Source organism: Periophthalmus magnuspinnatus, chromosome 10, assembly GCF_009829125.3.
Source record: "Periophthalmus magnuspinnatus isolate fPerMag1 chromosome 10, fPerMag1.2.pri, whole genome shotgun sequence".
In the NCBI taxonomy this organism is placed as follows: Eukaryota; Metazoa; Chordata; class Actinopteri; order Gobiiformes; family Gobiidae; genus Periophthalmus; species Periophthalmus magnuspinnatus.
Genome location: NC_047135.1, coordinates 6,561,994 through 6,582,512, shown reverse-complemented (window position 1 = coordinate 6,582,512; position 20,519 = coordinate 6,561,994). Strand labels below are relative to the sequence as shown.

Below are 20,519 nucleotides of genomic sequence, written 5' to 3'. Positions count from 1 at the left end.
TTATTCTCTCAACTCTATCAGATAAAAAAAGATCCAAAACTAAAGTGTAAATGATGACAATAATACTTTATTGTCACTGTTACAGATACATATAAAAATACATTTGTAAACATTAGGAAGAGCTTTGGTACGAGAGCGTGTTTTACAGTGACTGTGCATTATTTAGAAAGTATTAAAACAAGCGAATGAGTGAATTCAAATGGAAGCATATGTACATACACATAAGGCAAAACACGTGAACAATAGCCCCTCGTGTTGGCAAATAACATTAGCTGCAAGATAAAATCCACTGTTCATACTCATTTTATACAAAGGCATAAGGCAGTGACATGCTGTTCACCTGAGGCACCCACCATCACAAAAACAGGAGTTCATTCTTTAAAATAGTCTGTTCTAGGTTCTTGGCAATGCATAAGTTGTGTAGAAATCTCTATGTGTTTCTATATATTTCATAATAAAGTGCAAATATAAAAAAAAAAATAAAAAAATTTAAAGTCTATCCTACTTCAGAGTTATTCAACATCAATGGGAAAAAACATTGTGTTTGATAGAAATAGCTTTAAAATAGACTGGATGACTGACTAAAAACTAAAGCTAAGTTTAAATTTATATCAGTGCATGTGCAGTCCATCTGTTGCATTATAAAACATTGCATACAAAAATAGGTGTAATACAAATGCTACATCTCCAACGGTCCCTTCAGAAAAAATATGCTTAAAGAAAGATATTATTCTTTTTTTGGGTTATTTACTACATATATAGATCATGACTTAGCGTGATGTTTGTTCTAAACTGCAATATTAGAGTGACCAAATTTTCAAAATTAAAACCTGAGGCAGACCCGAGTTAGGATGGTTGGTATAAATAAAATTGTGAAAAGATTGCGTAACATTGTGCATTCTCGAATCACTGGGGACAGTATATAATCTGAGTTGTCTTGGACTGTCTGTGCCATTTTTTGATCATTTTCAAGCACGGTTTATTCCCCTCTTTACTGCTGGTGGGCATCAGATCAGACACCTGGAACATTTCTTGTATAAAACTGTGAGAAATCTGCTGGGACAGGGTACATAGGACTCAAAACTGGGACTGTCCCGGGTAAATAGGGACGTCTGGTCAGCCTAAGCAATACTGATTTAAAGCAGCTTCATAACAGAAATGAGTCCGCTGCAGAACTGAGAAACCTTGTCTGGAAATGCAACTTTGAGTGAGTTAGTGTCATTAAAAGTAAATTTTACATAATGAGCTTCAGAAATCCTTGTTTTTATCTTTGTCAAAAGATCGTGGAAACAGTTCCTAGAAAAGTACCACATGTAATTTTCATAGTAAAAGTGAAATAAGAACTGGAGAGTCCAAGAGTGCTTACTGGAAATTCAATGATTTCTCAGCTGCTACATTCTACTTCAGTCATGTTTCAAAGCATTGTTCTATAAGATTTTCAAAAGGCTCAAATTGGTTGGTTGTCCCACACAGTAGGCTAGAGGAAGCTGTCTTCTACCTCTGGCGTCTCAGGGCGGCCCAATAAGGCATCCCGCTCGCTGCTGCCCTCTAGTCTGTCCTCTTCAGGGAGGGTGTCTGCTGTGTCCATCGAGTCAGTCTCCACCTCCTCCAGAGCCATGGAGCTAAGGGAAAACAAAAGACAATTTTAAAACTCCATCTTACATGAGTCACACTAAAAACAGAACAGATATTTATAAATGTCCCAGACTTGAACAGACGACCCGCCAGCTTCCCCTTTTTTAACAAAATTCCCCTCATAACCCTAACCCAAATTAAAAACACTTAACCCTCTCTTATCCTCTCATTGAATTGTTGTTTATCCCAATAAAAAAAAAATAAAAAAAATAGCAGTATTTCTCACATGCATATTGAATTGATACACAACTGATGGAACCAATTATTTTAATATAAATCACAAATGCCTCCTGCTTTTATGATCTTACGGAGAGGAATAAATCTGTCCATCTGTAACATCTGTTATTTTAAAGCCTTGTCTCAAATGTTTAGAATAAAAATAAAAGACTTCAAAAGCATTAACTAAACAAGACACATTCATCTATTCAATTCAATTCAATTCATTTATTTTTGTAACGCCCAAAATCACAACAACAGTTGTCTCGAAGGGCGTTCATGTTTTGGTTGATGGGGGAAACCGGAGTACCCGGAGGAAACCCATCCAGACACGGGGAGAAACATGAAAAACTCCACACAGAAAGGCCTGGTGACCCGGGGATCGAACCAACCTTCTTGCTGTGAGACATGAGTGATGGCACTCAGTCACCGTGCCGCCAAGACACAAAAAACAAAACAACAGGAAGAATCAGACACAACAAGAAAAATCAGACACAACAGGAAAAATCAGACACAACAGGAAAAATCAGACAACATAAGAATCTACTGCCAATACTAATGCCTTTGTGTGAATCCAACAGCTACACAAACGGGTTTGTACTTAGTATGGAAGTATAACACATACAGACCATTATTTTATACATTGTTTATGACAAAATTGCTCTAAGACAACTTAATAATACAAACAGGTCCACTGACTTCATGTTCAAAACTGCAGAACTAATAGTTCCTATGGCATTTCACTGTAGCAAGCAGCTGATTTTTTATTAATCTTTATTGCTAATGTGATATTTTTGAATCCTACATGTATGACCCGGAGTCTAAATGTTGAATGATTGAATCACTGCAATTAAGTACAGGGCAGGGGTATAGGGGTAGGTGCAGCACATACAGAATTATTCAGACATATATAAATCTATGGAAATACAACTTTGGACAAGATAATGATGATGATACCCTGTGGTTGGTTAAAAGCTTTTAAAAATTGATTTTCCATAATATGTTCCCTTTAACAAAATAAACTGTTATCTGTTTTACAAGCGCAACATTTGGCCTTATTTTGGTTCTGTCTGGTTTTACGAGACTGCATACCTTCCAGGGCTGTCTGACGGGACATCTGTGAAGACTTCATCGGGTTTGGGATCCGGGATGGGGATGATGTAATCGTTGTACGAGGGCAGGGCGTCCTCTATGTCTGGCTGTTGGTGCCTGTAGGTTCTGGGGACTTGGCTGTGTTGGTGGTGGTGGCCCAGAGGAGAGGAGCGGTCCAGAGGTGATGGGACCCCAAATACAGGGCTAGAGGCGGGGAACGGGGAGGATACTCTGGGTTTGGCCCGGACCACAGCAGGGTGCTCACTCTTCACGAAGTTATCGTTCACCTGGTTGTATTTCTGTTCACAGAGAAGTAGTTCAATTTGTCAGAGATAATAAGCGACCCTATGCACAAATTAATTATATAAAGTGGTCATGAAAGTTAACAGTCCTATTAAAAAGCCATTTTTTTATTATGTTAAAATAGAGATTAAGTGCTAAGCAATTATGTGATCTTAAACTCTAATTCGACTCCTTATCAACAACCTTTATACAGTGCCTATAAAAAGTCTACAACCCTATTTAAAAGCCTGCTGTTTTTTATGTAAATAATAAAATAAAATGAGAAAATACCAATAGCCAGTTTTAGTCCAATAGTGGGGATAAAATGTTTAACCTTATCTTTGTTTGTGCTGTCTTAAAACCTAAAAATCAGCTGACAACTATCATCTTACACGATCAATACTGGATGAATAATTTCATAGTTGAACTTTGCAACAGTTTGTTTCATGTGGTTGGACCCAGCAATTACAGCGACATTAACCATAAACCATATTACATTTTAACACTTTAACCATAAATCCGCCACAGAATTCTGGTGAGCCCATCATTTCATCTATAGCCTTCTTAGAATACTAAGCTCTCACATGAACACAAACTATTAGTTACTAAATCTTCACTGGCTATATAAATGTGACTCTTTCTCAATGATCCTGTGTCAACCAAAAGTCATGTGACCCTTTTTTCCTCCAGGGACTCAGTGTTTAATTTGACCAATTAGTGACACCACCTTGTTTGTGGTCTACATCTTCTTTGTGCGTTCAAGTTAGCTATTAGTATAGTATTGTAGGCACTATGTTTGAAAAGTTGGTTTGTTTTTTTCAGTTGCTTTGGTAACTTAACACAGAGCAAGACTAACGCAGGACATAAACAGCATCAAATTAAGTCTAGAACAGAATTAAACCAGGATAAAACTAGGACACGTGTGAATGCCGTCTTATCTCAAATGTAATGTTGTATACAGTGAGTGGGCTACTTCTCATCAGTCCCAACTTGTTACAGTAACTATATATTGTAAATATCCTGGTCTCCACTAGAGGGCAGAAAGGCAGACTTTTGTATGGAAGCGTGTGAATGTTTGAGTAAATGTGGTAATGAGTGAAATGAAATTACTGAAGAACAACATGAGATTTGAAAGTTTGGAATCTGTGGCATTTTGTTGCAGATTAAGTAAGACGAACATGTATGGGTGCAAAGTACCTTTTTGTAGCTGTCACTAAGCATGTTCCCGACACTGTGGACCAGACTGGAGAACTCTGGCCTCTTCTCGTACTTCTCATCCCAGCACTTCTTCATGATCTCATATCTACCAAACAGCAGTGACAAATTAATTAAAGGGTCAAATGTTAATTATATTTCAGCATATACCATTTAGGCATTATACCTCTTTGGCTGTTAAAGGGCCTATATTACACGAAACTGACTGGAGTAAGCCTTTATTATTAGCCTGTCTACATCTCCAAAGCTCAGAATGGTCTATTCCACCTTGTGATGTCATGTAGCGGTATTTTTTAAATTAATAGCTGTCTTTTAGTTCAGTAGAGATTGTCAGTTCCATGGCTGAAATGAGTAAGGAGTATGGAGTGTAAACACACAATGGAGCACTTCCTGTATTACCACATGACATCACAAGGTGGTGAAGCGTTTTCTGTTTCTTGTGTGTTAAACATGTATGAATGAAACAAAACAAAACTCCAGATATATCTTTGTGATGAGGAAACACCATTATAATGTAGATCAGAAAATAGAGTAATATGGGCCTTTTAACCTAGACAGCCTTAACTCTCCACTGTAAATCCCAAATAAGATTTTTCTTTGTCTCCATGGAGAATGTGTGCCTGGAAATGGTAGAGTATGGCATTAAATGTATCGATCTTTGATTTATTCAACAAGCAGGTGTTTTTATTGCACAAGAACCTTGAAAAAATATGTATTCTTAATGTGAGCAGGGTCACCTCTTCACAGATCTGTATCTTGATCTGGTAAAACCATCTCCTTCTCTCCATGGAGATGTATGATATGAATGTCATAGTATGGAACATTCTAGGCAAAACATTAACATCTCATGGAGACAAGCGTCAGACCCTCTACCACTAAAGTTACATAGTGCACCTTTAAACAATGTATATCAACAGCACTTACACTTCATCTGATGCATGTGTTGGCTTGTTCATCCTATAGCCCCTCTTTAGGGCATTATAGAACAGTTCATTCATGGGCAAGTCTGGATATGGTGTTCCTCCTGTAATAAAAGACACATATTTATTAGCACAGGAAAACAGATCTTATTTGTCTTGGGCGCTACAAATAAACAGTTTGTTCTGACTCAAATAGAGGACAGAAATGATATAAAAGTCTAGTGATGTGAGATCCAAACCAAGCTGCACAGAGGAGCTTTGGTAGTGTGCACAGAGGGAGGATTGTGAGTTTGTTTTTGGTTGTTCAGGGGATACTGCAAATGCACTAAACTGCTGTCCTTGTTTTATGGTAGTTTGACAAATTGTGGGAAGAGGGTTTAAAAAACAAAGAGAGGGCTCACAATACCCTCACCACGGAAATGCTGATTTAAAAGCTTGACTGTGCCTAACGAGACAGTGTCCTCATGAGTTTTCAGAAGCTCCTGTTATGTATTGTCCAACTTTAAACATTTAGTGGCCAGAGATGTTGCATTGTTCAACATGCCTGGAAACACGACAGCACACAGTAACATTTTTCATAGCCTATGGGCATGAGAGTCACTTTAATTGGACATTCAGCAGTTCTTAAATTGTTTATGATAGTTAAAGCCTCAACATGTAACTTTTTTGTTAAAAAAAAAAAAAAAAAAAATCAGGTAAAAAAAAAATAGAATGTAGAAAAGCATGTATACTTATGCTGAGTGGGCTTGCATCACAAACCTGACTCTTATTTGGCCTGGAGGAGAGCCTCTTCCAGCTTGTTTGTATGGTTTTGGATTTTTTATTTTTATAGATTCATGCAGGTGATGTGCCTCAAGAAAGTATTGCTTTAATTACTTTTACTTTTTTGCCAAGATGCTGTATAGTTTCCTGATCCAGAGTTTAATCCTGGATATGGTAAATTGGTTGAGCCTATTAAGTCCAAAGTTAAATAGCCATTAACCTAAGATTAATGGACCAACCTCAAAACCAGAGAGGTTGTCATACTTAATTAAGCCTCAAACTACAATAATAAAATTATCCCAGAGGTTGCAGTCAATACTTATGAAGCCCAATATATCAGACCAATAGGGTTAAGGGCATAACAAAAGTACTTTAAAACAATATGTGATGAGAGTATGACTAACCCAGAGTGAAAATCTCCCATAGAAGGATGCCATATGACCACACATCGCTTAAGGTGGTGTACAAATTATGGAAAATGCTCTCTGGTGCCATCCACTTCAGGGGCAGGAAGGTCTGGATAGAAACAAAACACAAGTTCAGTGTAAGTGGATAAGATGAATTATTAACATGGGCCTACTTTAAGGCGAGACAATGCAAGTTAATAGGAACAATCTTAAATTTAGAGATATTCATTTTAAATTTCTGTCAATTTATGTAGGAAAAATGTATGTGTAAGTTTCTTCATGTAGTGCTTTCATATAAAAAGGCATGTTTTATGTAAAAATAGCAATAGAAATGCGTTTAAAAAATGAGGGTATTTTTTTATATCATTTTTGGAGATAAAACTTAAATGAATCATGTTTAGAATTACATGTCAAATCGCATATCTTCTATACAATCTGTCAAAAGCTTGTTATGTACAAGACTGGACAGTACTAGCTACTTTAAGGGGTGATCTTTATGTGCCTGTGAAAATGGCCTTTGAAGATATAATAAAACTTAAAGCTATGAAAAAAGGCTTGACAATGTTTTTGTTTCACCATGAAAACTTGACTGACCAAAAAATAAAAATGTTTGTAGTAAGAGTGCCAGTAGCGTCTCGTCTTAAGCACTAAGAAGAACTTTTATTGATAATTTCTACAGCATATTAGTGCAGTAAAGAGCAGCACCACTTACACTGCCTTTGGAAATGTAGTTGGAGTCATGCATAATGTCCCTGGCAAGACCAAAGTCACAAATCTTCACCAGTTTGCCTTCGCAGATTAACACGTTTCTAGCAGCAAGATCACGGTGGACACACTGCAGTGGCATAAACAGAAAATCAAAACATCTAATAAATACACAAATTACTAAGTTATGATTGTGAGGTTTAAAATGTTTTGTACATTTTTGGATGCGAGGAACTCCATGCCCTTCGCCACTTGGAAGCTAAATCCCAGTAGGTCATTGTAGGTGAGAGCAGGAGAGTCACTGATGACCAAGTCCAATCTGCCGCCACCTAAAAACAATCACAAGACAGAAGAAGGTAAGTATTTTAAAGTAAGAATTAGGCCATTGTGTACTACTGGAAAAACTGAACTCCCTGTCCTGTGATTATGCTAAAACAACATCCATCTGAGCCCAGTATGCACATCCTCTTATGCCTTTGAACAAACTGTGCAAATTGATTATAAACTTTAAATACTTAACAAATAAATAAGCATCTTTGTAAATTTCCCAGCATTCTTTGGTAATGATCATATGTTCAGTGTCTGTATGTCTAATAAATGGACTGATGGGACATTGCATACATTGCCACACTTAAATAAATGTATCTACTATAAAGTAGAAAGAGTTCTGCCTTCTGTGGATCAAATAAAGAGCATTTTCACTGACTCAAGACTGACTGACTGTACACCTATAACATATATTTTTAAGGACTGTAGGTCAGTTAATAGAGAGTTTGTCTAATGATCCGTAGGTTGGTGGTTCAATTCCAGCTCTCCACAGGTTGGAAGTGCAATGCTGTCATTGTGTCCTTCGGCAAGACACTTAAACCAGTGTACCACTGTCTGTGTGTACTGGTGTATGAATATGTGTGTGAATGGGTGAGAGATTCCTTTAATGTAAAGCACTTTGAATGTGTTGAAGGTGGAAAAACGCTATATAAAAATGTGGCCATTTTCCAAGCATCCATGTGCATCCTGTTTGTAAATTAGTTTTGTCACATATCTTCTAGCTTTGTAGAGTCTTTATATTTCCACAATACACTGATTGAGTGCTGTGTCCCACCTTGCTCTTGGTAGATGTCCTGTTGATATGTGGCCTCGTATGGAGAAGGTTGGATGTCTGCGTATTTAATGGTATCACTCTGCTCATGCATCGGGACATACATGGACAGCTCGTCTTTGGTCATGTCCATATATCCCCCATCGCTCTCACTTCCGAAAGACACATAGCTGAGGGACATAAATAAAGTGTGAAATGCAATGACCTACATACAGATTTCTCACAGATGCATACAAATTATAAAGAGGAAACACATCTGAGGTGGCCTGTTGAAAATGACAAAACCTCTTTTATCATACAAAACCAGCAATGGAACATAATGAAGTAAAAGCACTGTACTTAAGTATAAATTGAATGTATTTGTGCTTTATTTAAGTAGACTTTTAAGTGGATACTTTTTACTTTAACTTCCCTAGATTTGAGAGCAGGTATCTGTATTTTCTACTCCACTACATTTTGACTAAAAAGTATTTTTCATTACTGTTTGAGACATGCTAAAAAAGCTCAGGGTTTATTTTTAACACGTTGAAAACAAACGTGACAAACAAACAAAAAAACTATTGATTGAACAAAATTTCAATTTCAAAAACCTCAAAATCTGCACAAAATAGTTTTACCTTTTGTACTTTAAGTACATTTTTACACAGGTGCTTTTACTTTTACTTAAGTAGATTTTTTGATGTGATACTTTTACTTTTACTTGAGTATATTTTGCATCCATATCTATACTTTTACTTAAGCAACAAAACAGAGTACTTCTTCCACCACTGTCCAAAACACATCTGAGGCAAACTGTTGAAAATGACAAAACCCTGTTATCACACAAAATACATGATAATACATACCCTTTACGCTGGCTCATGGGGGTGCTTCCTCTGGAGATGAATGAGTCACTGTCCTGGTTTTTCTCAGCATAGTATTGTAGGAAGGTATGTTTGTTCCTGTGCATGTAGTCCACCAGGTCTCCATAGCGACAGTATTCAGTCACCAAATACAGAGGGCCTGAAATGTTGAAAAATACAATTTACAAAACTTGAATAGCATTTATGGAATAGTGGAATAGCATTTCATAAAACTGCATTAGCACCTAGACAATGATCATTACTATGCAGCTACAATAATTTGCGATTACAGCTAGTCGGGCTGGACAATATGACACAACACTAACCATGCAATATTTTCCCTTCATATTAATAATCACATATTTATTTAAAGGGCTTTTATTATTAATTTCCTGAACATAAACAATGCAGATTTCAATCATTCATCATCAGTCAGTCAACACAAAAAATTACAAATAAATTACAAATGTCTTCCTCTAGTCTTAATTCTGCTCCAACCCACATGCTTTTCAGTGACAGAGAATTGGCTGCAGACGTCTCAACTAAAGAGACCCAAGCATATCATTGATGATTAGAAATGAATGAATCGCAATTCCATTTCAATTAATAGCCCAGCCTCAACAGCCAGGCAGTGAGTAAAATTATTAAAATTGCAATACATTTGAAAGCTTGCAAGACATCTAGGAACAATTAAAATGTACGTCTTGTTTATGCAATGCTTTTGTTTAGGCTTTTACTGGCAGACATTACTACTGCTGAGATAAATACAATCACATTAAATATGTACATTCTGAGTTGTTCTGTACCAAATCTGATAAATGGTTGTTGGTATACTTTCCCTTATATAGAAAATAATAATTCATTTGTTAGAGAATAAAATGATTTATATCACAGACTGTTTAATGTGACTAATGAAATATTCTGTATTTTTAGACCCAATAGGCTTTCAAAAATGACATGCCCAATTTGTCCCATATGACATTTTTACAAAACTCAACTTAAATGTCTCTGTTGAAACAATCTACAGCACAAAAGTTGGTGCCTGTGTACTATTAGTTTGTGTATTAATCAAAGTTGTTTTTTTTTGACATTTTGATTTCATAATGCCACTTTGTCTTATAAAAGGTCTTTAGGAGTCTGTAGTCCAGACAATAATAATTTAAAAACAGATTAATTGTGGCAGCCCTATTATAAACAACCTTATGTTAAAGTTGAATAATTATTAAACTGATGTTGAGGCTGACCATGCTTTGTGCAGGCTCCGAGCAGGTTCACTATGTTGAGGTGTGGTCCCAGATGGCTCATGATCTTTAGTTCGGACATCAGTGCCTGTGTTTCGGACCTCCGCGCTGTAGCTGCACAAACAAAGAGCCGTGAGACCAATTCACATCCAGGACAGGACTTGTAGCGTGCCCATGCCAAATGGCTCAAAGCCCCCCTGGCACAGAGCTGAGCGCAGTCTGGCAGAAAAACTAAAACTCAGCTTGATTAGGCCTTCACAGTGACGCTGGTGAAATATTCATCTCCACACAGGAATATAGCAAAGGTGTCAAACTAGTTTAAAGGCTTTTCAAAGGGCTTCTGGAGTTAATACAATATGAACAATTAACACATTAAATCATTTGTTTTGTCTTACATTTCAGCATTTTGACTGCCACTTTTGTGCTGGACTGGGAATGTGTGAGACCATACGCAGTTGCTTCGACCACCCTGCCAAAGGCTCCAGATCCGAGTGTACGACCTGTGAAAACCAACCAGAGATCATTGTGTAAAGATATGAATGAACCACACAGGCTGAAGAACTGCAATTTAAAATGTTATGTGCAATGAAATTCAGGCTACACATGTTTATAATCATAAATAGGGACATAATAACTAATAAAATGGATGGCGATATAACCTATTGTTAAGTCCAATGTTATGTACTTGGACAGAACTACTACTAAAAAAAAAATTTAAAAAGCTTTTGTTTTTCCTGTTTTTCATCAATCCGTTTTTTGTTGTTTTTTTTTGTTTTTTTTCTTCAGGACAGTTAAAAGTCAGATTATTTTTATATTTACAGAAATTTCAAATAAATGTTTATCACCGGAGAAAAGACTCACCCAGAACCAGGTGATCCCGGGGCATTTCCCAAATCAGGTCATAGGGCAAATGAATGGGGTCTACATAGATGTACTCATGACCGTCCTGACTTACAGACTCTATCACCTTCCATCTGATTTCATAGCGTGGTTTCTGGAGACAAAAAAACTGAGTTTTTATATTGTGCAAAAATGTACGTTAAATAATAAAAATGTATCTAGTCTTACCTTCCTCCACACAGCAATGAGAATAATGAAGGACATGATAATGATGACCACTAGTGCTAAAACTGCAGCCAACACTGCCACCTGGGAGAACAAAGCTGAAATACAATCAGAAACAGGGTTAAGGTGAGGAGAAGTTTACCATGCTATAAAAGCATAGAAATTTGCATTTTCAGGCATGAATTGTACAAAAAAGTGGTGATAAAAATAGAAAATGATATATGATATTCTGAACGTGTGTTGTTCAGGAATTCCAAAGTTTATTTGTTTAGCACAATTCACACACAAGGTAATTCAAAGAATAAGAAAGGCATTAAAATCACAATACAACAAATCAAAACATAAATGATCACAAAAAAGCATCATAATATTAACATTAACATATTAAAATTAAAGGATAAAAGTGCAGAATAAAAATCTTTCATTCATATGCACAGATAAACAGAACTGTTTTGAGCCTGGATTTAAAAATGGTCAAAGTAGAGGCCTGTCTCACATCTTCAGGAAGACTGTTTCAGGTTTTAGCTGCAGAAAACTGAAACGCTGATTCCCCATTTTTAGTCCTGACTCTGGGCAGAGTCCCTGAGGTCCCTGAAGTTGTCAGAGTGTGAGATGGTTCATATGGCACTAACATGTCAGAGATGTACTTTAGTGCTAGGCCATGGAGAGACATGTACACAAGCAGAGCTGCAAGTCTATTCTCTGAGCCACAGAAGCCAGAGACCTGAGCACAGGATTTATGTGCTCATACTTCCTGGTTCTAGTCAGGACCTGAGCAGCAGCGTTCTGGATGTTCTACAGCTGTCTTAAGGCTCGTTTGGAGAGGCCAGTGAGCAGGCCGTTACAGTAGCCTAACCTACTGGAGACAAATGCATGGATAAGTCTCTATAAGTCTGGTTTTGACAGCATATATTTGATTTTTGGAATGTTTTTGAGATGGTAAAAAACTGCAGATGTTATTGATTTGATGTGGCTGTTAAAGTTCAAGTCTGAGTCCATTATTACCCCTAGATTTCTAGCCTGATTTCAAGGTTTTAGAGAGAAACTGGAGGTGACTGCTGACACTTTCTCTATGTTTCTGTGGGCCAAAGACTATAACTTCAGTCTTGTCTGAGTTTAGCTGGAGAAAGTTGTTTTGCATCCACACACTGATCTGTTGGATGCAGTGGCAGAGTGAATCCACTGGTCCATATTCACCTGCTGCCAATGAGACATAGATCTGGGTGTCATCTGTATAATTGTGGTAGGGCACATTATTGCTGCGTATTAACAGGCCTAACGGCAGTGTATAGAGACTAAACAACAGGAGTCCCAGGATTGACCCCTGTGGCACCCCACAGGTCAGGGACATTTTATCTGAGACAAATTTTCCAATTTCAACAAAGTACTCCCTGTTTTCTAGATATATAAAAACAAACATACACAGAAAATGGTAGCAACAGAAGATATGCATTTGGAATGAGACAAGATAAGTCAAATAGCGTTTTGCAATAATTTTTGAAAATCCAACTGTTCAAATGTTTAAAAGTAGGTGATATCATTTTGAACTTGTGTTTTACTAGCTAATTAAGCAGGCATCCTTTACTCACTGCTGGACACTAGTTTGACGTCTCTCTTATCAGTGCATCCGGCTTGGTTGGTGGTCTCGCAGCGCACCGTCACATGCTGCGGTTTGTGGAAGGTCACCTGACTCCAAACCTGGTTAATTTTTCGGGCCTCGCTGTAACTCGTGTTGGTCTGGATGCTCAGCACCTCCGGCTCTGGGAACAGTGGACGCCAAACTGCTGTCTGATTACTGCACCTGTGATATCATCAGTGTAATTACAAAAGGAGCGAATGCATATGAAGCAAAAAAAACTATGTGTATATATATATGTGCAATAGAACCTGCAATTTATACATGCAACTTTGCTGCCAATATGCAGTGGTGGAATGTAACAAAGTAAAAGTAGTAAATCTACCTGAGTACAGATACCTAAATTTTAGATATCTGTACTTAGGTACAGATATTTTTTACGGTAAGAAGGTATCGGTATTTTCTACTCCACTACATATTTGAACAGGACTGAAAAGTAAAAGTGTTTTTCTTTTATTATTGTCTTAGACCTGCTGAAAAGGCTGGGGGTTTATTTTTAACAGGTTCATAGTTTGCTTAAAACAGCTTAAAAAAAAACATCTGACTCAATTGTTTCTACTGAACAAAATTCAGCACAAATCTTTATCAAAATCACCACATTAGAAGCCTTATAAGACCTCAAAATATGCACGAAATAGTCTTTACTTTAAGTACATTTTTAAACATGCACTTTAATACTTTTACTTAAGTAGATTTTTTTACTTTTACTTAAGTTAAAAAAAAAAAAAAGTACTTCTTCTACCACTGGGTATATGCACAGTCTATTTTTATATTCTGTTTACTATAGATTACAATTTACATTTGTGACATGTTACGGTTATAAATACTTTTTTTTTTTTTTTTCCTTTTAAACAAAACAAACTGGCTATATTTTTTGTTTCTATTTTAGACATTATTTACAGCTTCTTCTAATTACGTCAATCCAGTTTTTCTATGCAGGCCTCAGACTTCCTCTTCATCCTCTTTTTGCAAAGCAACAATTCCTCCATCTCTGAGTGTTTCTCTTCACCTTCCTTTTGGCAACTCAACATCTTTCTTACGATATACTTCTCTTTCTGTGCATTTGTCGCAACAAAACAACTGTTCATAACAAACGTGTTTAGAGCGCCCCCTGGTGTGCATATAGTGAATATTACTAACTTGAGCATACTGTCGCAGCTGTACCACTGGATGAATGGAGTTGGGACACCCTCAGCCAAACAAGTCACCATGTGCCTTTTCCCAGGGAGCGGGTGATCACTGAGGTCTTTAATCTGAGCGGGAACTACACACAAACAATCAAAACATTCAGGGAATAAAAGGTAAAAAATAAGAACAAATTGTGGGATTTTTTTTTAAGCCCACCTTGCACCTCCAAGTCAAAAGTTATTTCCTTAGTGTCGTCTCCATTAGTAACCAGAGCAGTGTAGAGGCCTTTCTGCTCCGTCCGCACTCTGACCAGGGTGAGAATACTAACATATCTAAGAAAATATATACATACATTACATTGGTAGTTCAGGTGTTTGGAATATTTGGAGTATTCATATTTATGTTATGAAAGCAATACAATGAGCCTTAGAAACTAAAGCTATAACAAGTATTTTCTTTGTCTTCATAAACATTTTGACATTGGTCTGGCTTTGAAGTGCTGAAAGAGTACTGATCTCTGGAGAGGATAGTGTTTCTGCTTAAATAGGCATTTTCGGGTGATGACTGACAAACTCCGACACCTCCGGGCCTATCACTTTAACACAGTTTTTCTTATATTGAATATGCTGTGATGTGTAGATCTTATCAGTCTGTTTGAAATCTCCACCTGATCTCCTGCTCTTGTCGGGTGATGATGGTTTTGTCTCCTCTTATCGCTGAGCCGCCTTTCCTCCAGTGAACCTGAGGAGCAGGATAGGCCTCGATCTCGACTCGGAGCTCCACATTTTCTTGTAACTTTGCAGAAATGTTTAGCTGTTGAGCAGGTCTCACATTCACAAAGCCATGATCTGGGGAAGGCATTTGATTATGTGGTTAAATGCACTGTTCAAAATTGCATTGATTTACGCAAATATTAACTATTACAAAACACTGTTGCTGTCTGTTGTTGAAGTGTCCTCTGTCTAGTCTCTATTTGGGTGATGTTGCTTTGCCTAGAATGTTCCACAGTATGGCAGTAAACTTCTCTATCTCCATGTCAACGTGCAAGTGACACCATTAAGTCAATTCACAGGCCAGATCTGTGGAAATGCACTCCCACTCTCAGTAAGAACACATAAGAACACATGTTTTACAGAGTATTTTTTTTAACAATAAAAACACATATAATTGAATAAATGCAGGATAGACAAGTATAATGCCAAACTGTGAAACATTTCAGCCAAAGCAATAAAATCTCTATAGAGACGAAAACGTTGAGGACTCCCCACAAGAAAGGTTTAATAGTGCACCTTTAACTATTTTTCACTCTTGGCACTTTAACATCAATTCTATTGTGTTATTTTTGTTAAACCTGGGTTTTGAAAGAAATGGATATTTGGAATCTCAATTAAAACTAGTATTTCTTGTGAATGGGTTAGAGGTTTTATACCAAACAACAGGGTCACTCCTCATACGCCACCTACTATTTCCGCAGTTCAACATCTGGGCACAGACATTATCTAGATTTTCCACTAAGCTCCAGTAAAACTCACTAAACTGTCCGTGTCTGTACAGGGCATGGGAGCAGAGATATTTAAGGCTTTTGTAAACATAACACAGCTCACTGCAGATAGAGTAACCAGTAGCTCCTAAATACAGAGCATAGACTGTATAAGACCTTCTCTAGGGGTACCTGACTGCTGGATACAGTGGCCAAAGTCATACCATCGCATGTATGTTTTCTTTGAGTGCCTATATAATAAACCAAAATAAATCTCTGCATTGTACTGTAATATTAAGGATCAGTGCAGTGTCAAAAGTGTATGCCATGCTTTGAACAGAAATAAACAGTTGTAGATTTAATTTCCTTTCAAAAATCACCTCTCGAACATTGGTTTGTATAACGCAGAGCCTTTCTCTGCCAGAGTAACAAAATAATAATCTATCTGGGATGTGTTTGTTATGGTTGGTGTGCGTCTAACCCAGGACGGTGATGTTGATGCTTGCAGAGGCGGTCTGATCCTGCACCCCTTCGTGGACGTGACACCGGTAGTTTCCGCTGTGGATGACAGACACTTGGGGGAAGATGAGGCAAGAGCGCATGATCATGGAGGACAGCACTTCGGTCTGGTGCCCCACCTCAGTCAGCTGGAAAATACATAAATGTATCACACATCACAATGATCCATCCCTCTGAATATGCTGATCTTTCAGGGGCAAAAACGAGAATCCATGTAAGTCATGTTTCCTTAATATTTAGACACATATGTATGTTAACTGCAGTAGTGTTATAGTACACTTTATAAAGGGTTATTGTTATGGAAACTTAAGTAATGATGTTTTCGTTAAGTAATATTTTGCTTTTTTTAAACTATTGTAAGCTGTAGTATGTGTTTTTGAAGTTATTTAAGTTATTTGAAAAGCTATTTAAGGATACTTGACCAGAACTAGGGGCAGAAGTATATTGGGGTGATGAGGCCCACACAGTGATATAAAAACAGCTGTCCCTCTCCTGGTGATTCTTCTTACAACCATGACTTCTTAACTTCATGTAAGAAACACCAAAACAAGTGTTACAACAGTGTCTCAGTGTGTCACCATGTTTTATGCCTACAGTTACACAAAGCGACTTAATAACATTGATCAAAGGCATTGTAAATGTGAAGTTTAGTTTTATTACAGCCCACATTACACATCCCTTTCACTGAGCAGATCAAATTTAAGGTGTGTCTCTACATCTTGATGTGATTTGGGTTCGGCCGTGAAGCCCCAGAGTGATCCTGAAGGGAAGCGTAACAAAAGCTCTTGTTCTGTGCTCCCACTCACCTCTCTGTTGGGAATATCCCAGGAAAAGTACACCAGCTCCACACCATGCACCGTGCAGTTCACCGTGAGCGGCTCGCCCTGCTTCAGCACAGTTTTGGAGGCATTGATGTAGGCATCGATGGCCTCTGGGACTATGAGGAGGAGAGTGAAGAAAATTTAAGATAAATACTTTTGTAATACACCTGAACTGAGTTCACAGGCAAAAGCAGACTTGGCTTGTGTCTTCATAATAAAATAATTTTAAGTAAAAATCTTGCTAAAGACTGCAACTTACTACATTTTGTGTAAATTAATTACAGAAAATGTTTTAATAATAGTTGCTTGGGGACATCTTGTAAGTAAAGTGGGAGGAAATATATATATGATATGGGCAACCACCAAACTCATTAAACTTTACAAAAAAGAAGTTAGTGTTCAGACTTAGAAAAAAATATTTTTGCTTTGACTGTTAGCCTCTTAATTGTAGACATTCATAATTGTTTGTTTATTACACTCCTTATGTATCAATCCCTTGACCCCAGCACTCACCCACTATACTGAAGACATAGAAGGCCTGGGACTCCTTCACCTCTCCGTTCAGCTCTCCACGGCACACGTACGTCCGGTCCTCCACCAGCCCCCTGTACCCCTCGCTTGGATCATATACCCCCTTCACGGGAACATCCGTGTCCTTCTCAAACAGGGACACAGTGATATTTGGGTTGGTCACGAGGCAGGGGATGGTGGTCTCCTCACTGGTCTTTGTCACCATACCATGGGAGGTCTCAATGAACCACACGTTTGGGTCTTAAAAAATGTAAATAAGTACAAGATGACAACACTATTTACTATATTACAATGCATTGCAATACTTTAGTACACTTAAAAAAAACACTGCATTATACACCTTTCACTCCATGGCAATACTTGTTTGTAACTGACTGCTATTACCTGATGTAGGTCTCTACTCACTTTGAAAGCTTTTTTTTAAATATGTGCTTTAACTGCTGTAATGTAATTATGTCAAGATAAGTTTTTTTCCACAAAGTTTGTTCTTGTCTTTATTCAATGAGTGTTTCAATAGGAACTTCAGCGCCTGTTATAACCTATCTGGACATGCATTTTTCGCTACTGTTAAAAATACAACTATTTTCAATTTACTCTACCTGGGACAAATACAATAACTTCTTGGCTTTTTCCCGTCTTTCGATCCATACAAAGGTAGACCCCACTGTGCTTCCAGCTCACATCAAACAGGGTCATCACACTGGTCATGTCAGTATTTTGGACAATCTGGAAGCTCCTTTTGCCATGTTGCACTTGATCCACTTGAAAATAAGGAACGTCATCTCTCTTAAACTCCCAGGCCGTCTCCGTTGATCCCGAACACGTCAGGGTGAGAGAGGAACCAGGATCCAGGGTGAACTCTGTGCCCGCCGGGGTGATCTCAAGGCAGGGCAGGCCGGGACAGAGATATAGAAAAGCTGTGGTTTACAAAACAAAAAAGGGGGTCAAATTTAAGACCACAGAGGCACCAGGGATGGTCAAAGGTTAAGTCAACAAGACAGACCAGATTCAGTAGAGGCACAAACGATGAAGGATATGAGCTGTTTGGAGCAGTAATGGTGCAGTGGCAGTGACAGATGTATTAGAAATGATACAAAGGGCAGACAGACTCCTACTGCCTCGCACTTCAAAGCATTGGCTATCTCCAAAGATAACTAGCTCAATGTGCTGGTAACACTCTATAGTGAACAACATGCATGAAGGATTGCATGAGTGACGGGTAAAAACGAGTAGCCAGTTTATAAAGTATGATAAGAGTAAGTGCCACATTGGAGTTTAAAACAATAATTAAAGTTTAATAAAAAAAATAAAAAAACAACTCATAAGTTTGATATTGTAAACTAATAGAATCCATACACACATGAAGTATTAGATGAATGACTGATTGCAAACTAGCAGTGGTGGAAGAAGCACTCAATTTTGTAAGTAAAAGTAAGATACCGGAGCAAAAAAAATACTCAAGAAAAAGTATCACTTGAAAAAAAAAACACTTAAGTAAAAGTATTGAAGTACCTGTTTAAACTGTGCTTAAAGAATAAAAAGTAAAAGTATTGTAGTGATTTTGATAAAGATTTGTGCTGAATTTTGTTCAACAGACACAACTTAATTTATAGGCTTTTTTTCTAGCTGGTTTTATTTTAGTTTGCTCAATTTATGAAGTTGATAAAAAAAAAAAACCCTCAGCCTTTTCAGTAGGTCTCAAACTAAAATAATAAAATAATAATAATTTTAAAAAAAAAAACTTTACTTTTTTTGTCTAGTTCAAAATTGGAGCAGAGTACAGATACCTTCCCTCAAATGTAATGGAGTAAAAGTAAAAAAGTATCCACTTAAAATGTACTTAAGTAAAGTACGGATACCTAAAATGCCTAGTTATGCACAATACTTTACTACTGTTACTTCATTACTTTCCACCATTCCAAACCACATGCCATTTGTAACTCATATAGCATGATAAACGTGAAAAAAATTTTTCAATTTGATGTGATTTTGTAAATCAGTTTAATCTCCACAAACAATAATGTTCTTGTACATCATTTACTGAATCCAAGATGCTTGGTTTCTTCTGTGTATGTTGTAGCACTTATAATGATTAGTAAATCCTGAGTGTTACAAATGTGGTTTATCTTATCATTGCACTTCTTACCGAGAACAATGGCTGCAACATGTAGAGTGGACACTGTCACACTCCTCATGATGGATGTCTCCAAGGCACTTTTGTTCTGAAAAACATTTTTAAAAGTGTATATATTTATAATGATTGCATATTTTGTGTTCACAATAATTTACCAACATTTTCAGTTTCAATTTATTGGCATTTTCTGTAGAAAAACCACATTGGAAAACATCAACTTTCATGGTTTTCCTGTGGTGACATTTTTTACAAGAATGACAGTGTTACATCATAATGGATCCCCCCCTGTCATCTAGATCCAAAGATGAAGTAAAAGTAAAGAAAATAAACAGTATGGCACAATCTGCTTTTAATCAGAGGTGAAATAAATACAACTACAAGCACTTGGACAACACATTCATTCGTTGGCTCGTCTCTATCTATAAAGATCACTGCCCACATATAAAACTGTTGTAAATACTCTATGGGAAAAAGGCAGTGTATTTCAGTAACTACCCTGTATTAATTTATTTTATTTTTTTAAATTATTTTATTTATTTATGTATTTTTATTTCCACATTGTAAATTCTTTGCATTGTCATTAGAGATAAACAAGAAAATAAAGCTGTGAATTTACATAAACCCATATTAGAAGTATTTGATGCCTCGCTGCACTCACACAGAGCAACACTGTCTGTGCCTCTTTCTTTTGGCTCCTCCAGCTCTGTCCACTCAACTGATCACTGTCCTGCATGCTTACTGGCAACAATGACACATCCAAGCCTTTTTTTCCAGTAAAATCACTTTTGG

At 37.2% G+C, this 20,519-nt stretch overlaps 1 protein-coding gene across 1 annotated transcript in view; it reads right to left on the bottom strand.

The window, feature by feature from the left end:
• Positions 1-49: 49 nt before the first annotated feature.
• pdgfrb (platelet-derived growth factor receptor, beta polypeptide) overlaps positions 50-20,519 on the bottom strand; it is a 31,136-nt gene continuing 10,666 nt past the window's right edge. The window contains exons 2-23 of the mRNA XM_033973605.2: positions 19,743-19,818; positions 18,196-18,513; positions 17,579-17,836; positions 17,051-17,181; positions 16,207-16,372; positions 14,913-15,093; positions 14,462-14,577; positions 14,258-14,381; positions 13,071-13,282; positions 11,485-11,579; positions 11,278-11,410; positions 10,812-10,916; positions 10,420-10,530; positions 9,179-9,335; positions 8,337-8,503; positions 7,451-7,563; positions 7,242-7,364; positions 6,527-6,638; positions 5,365-5,464; positions 4,423-4,528; positions 2,944-3,242; positions 50-1,622 (exon numbers count right to left, since the gene is read on the bottom strand). Of these exons, the coding sequence (XP_033829496.1) occupies positions 1,478-1,622; positions 2,944-3,242; positions 4,423-4,528; positions 5,365-5,464; positions 6,527-6,638; positions 7,242-7,364; positions 7,451-7,563; positions 8,337-8,503; positions 9,179-9,335; positions 10,420-10,530; positions 10,812-10,916; positions 11,278-11,410; positions 11,485-11,579; positions 13,071-13,282; positions 14,258-14,381; positions 14,462-14,577; positions 14,913-15,093; positions 16,207-16,372; positions 17,051-17,181; positions 17,579-17,836; positions 18,196-18,513; positions 19,743-19,791 (3,321 nt within the window). The 5' untranslated portion in view covers positions 19,792-19,818 and the 3' untranslated portion in view covers positions 50-1,477. The remainder of the gene's footprint in view (positions 1,623-2,943; positions 3,243-4,422; positions 4,529-5,364; positions 5,465-6,526; positions 6,639-7,241; positions 7,365-7,450; positions 7,564-8,336; positions 8,504-9,178; positions 9,336-10,419; positions 10,531-10,811; positions 10,917-11,277; positions 11,411-11,484; positions 11,580-13,070; positions 13,283-14,257; positions 14,382-14,461; positions 14,578-14,912; positions 15,094-16,206; positions 16,373-17,050; positions 17,182-17,578; positions 17,837-18,195; positions 18,514-19,742; positions 19,819-20,519) is intronic.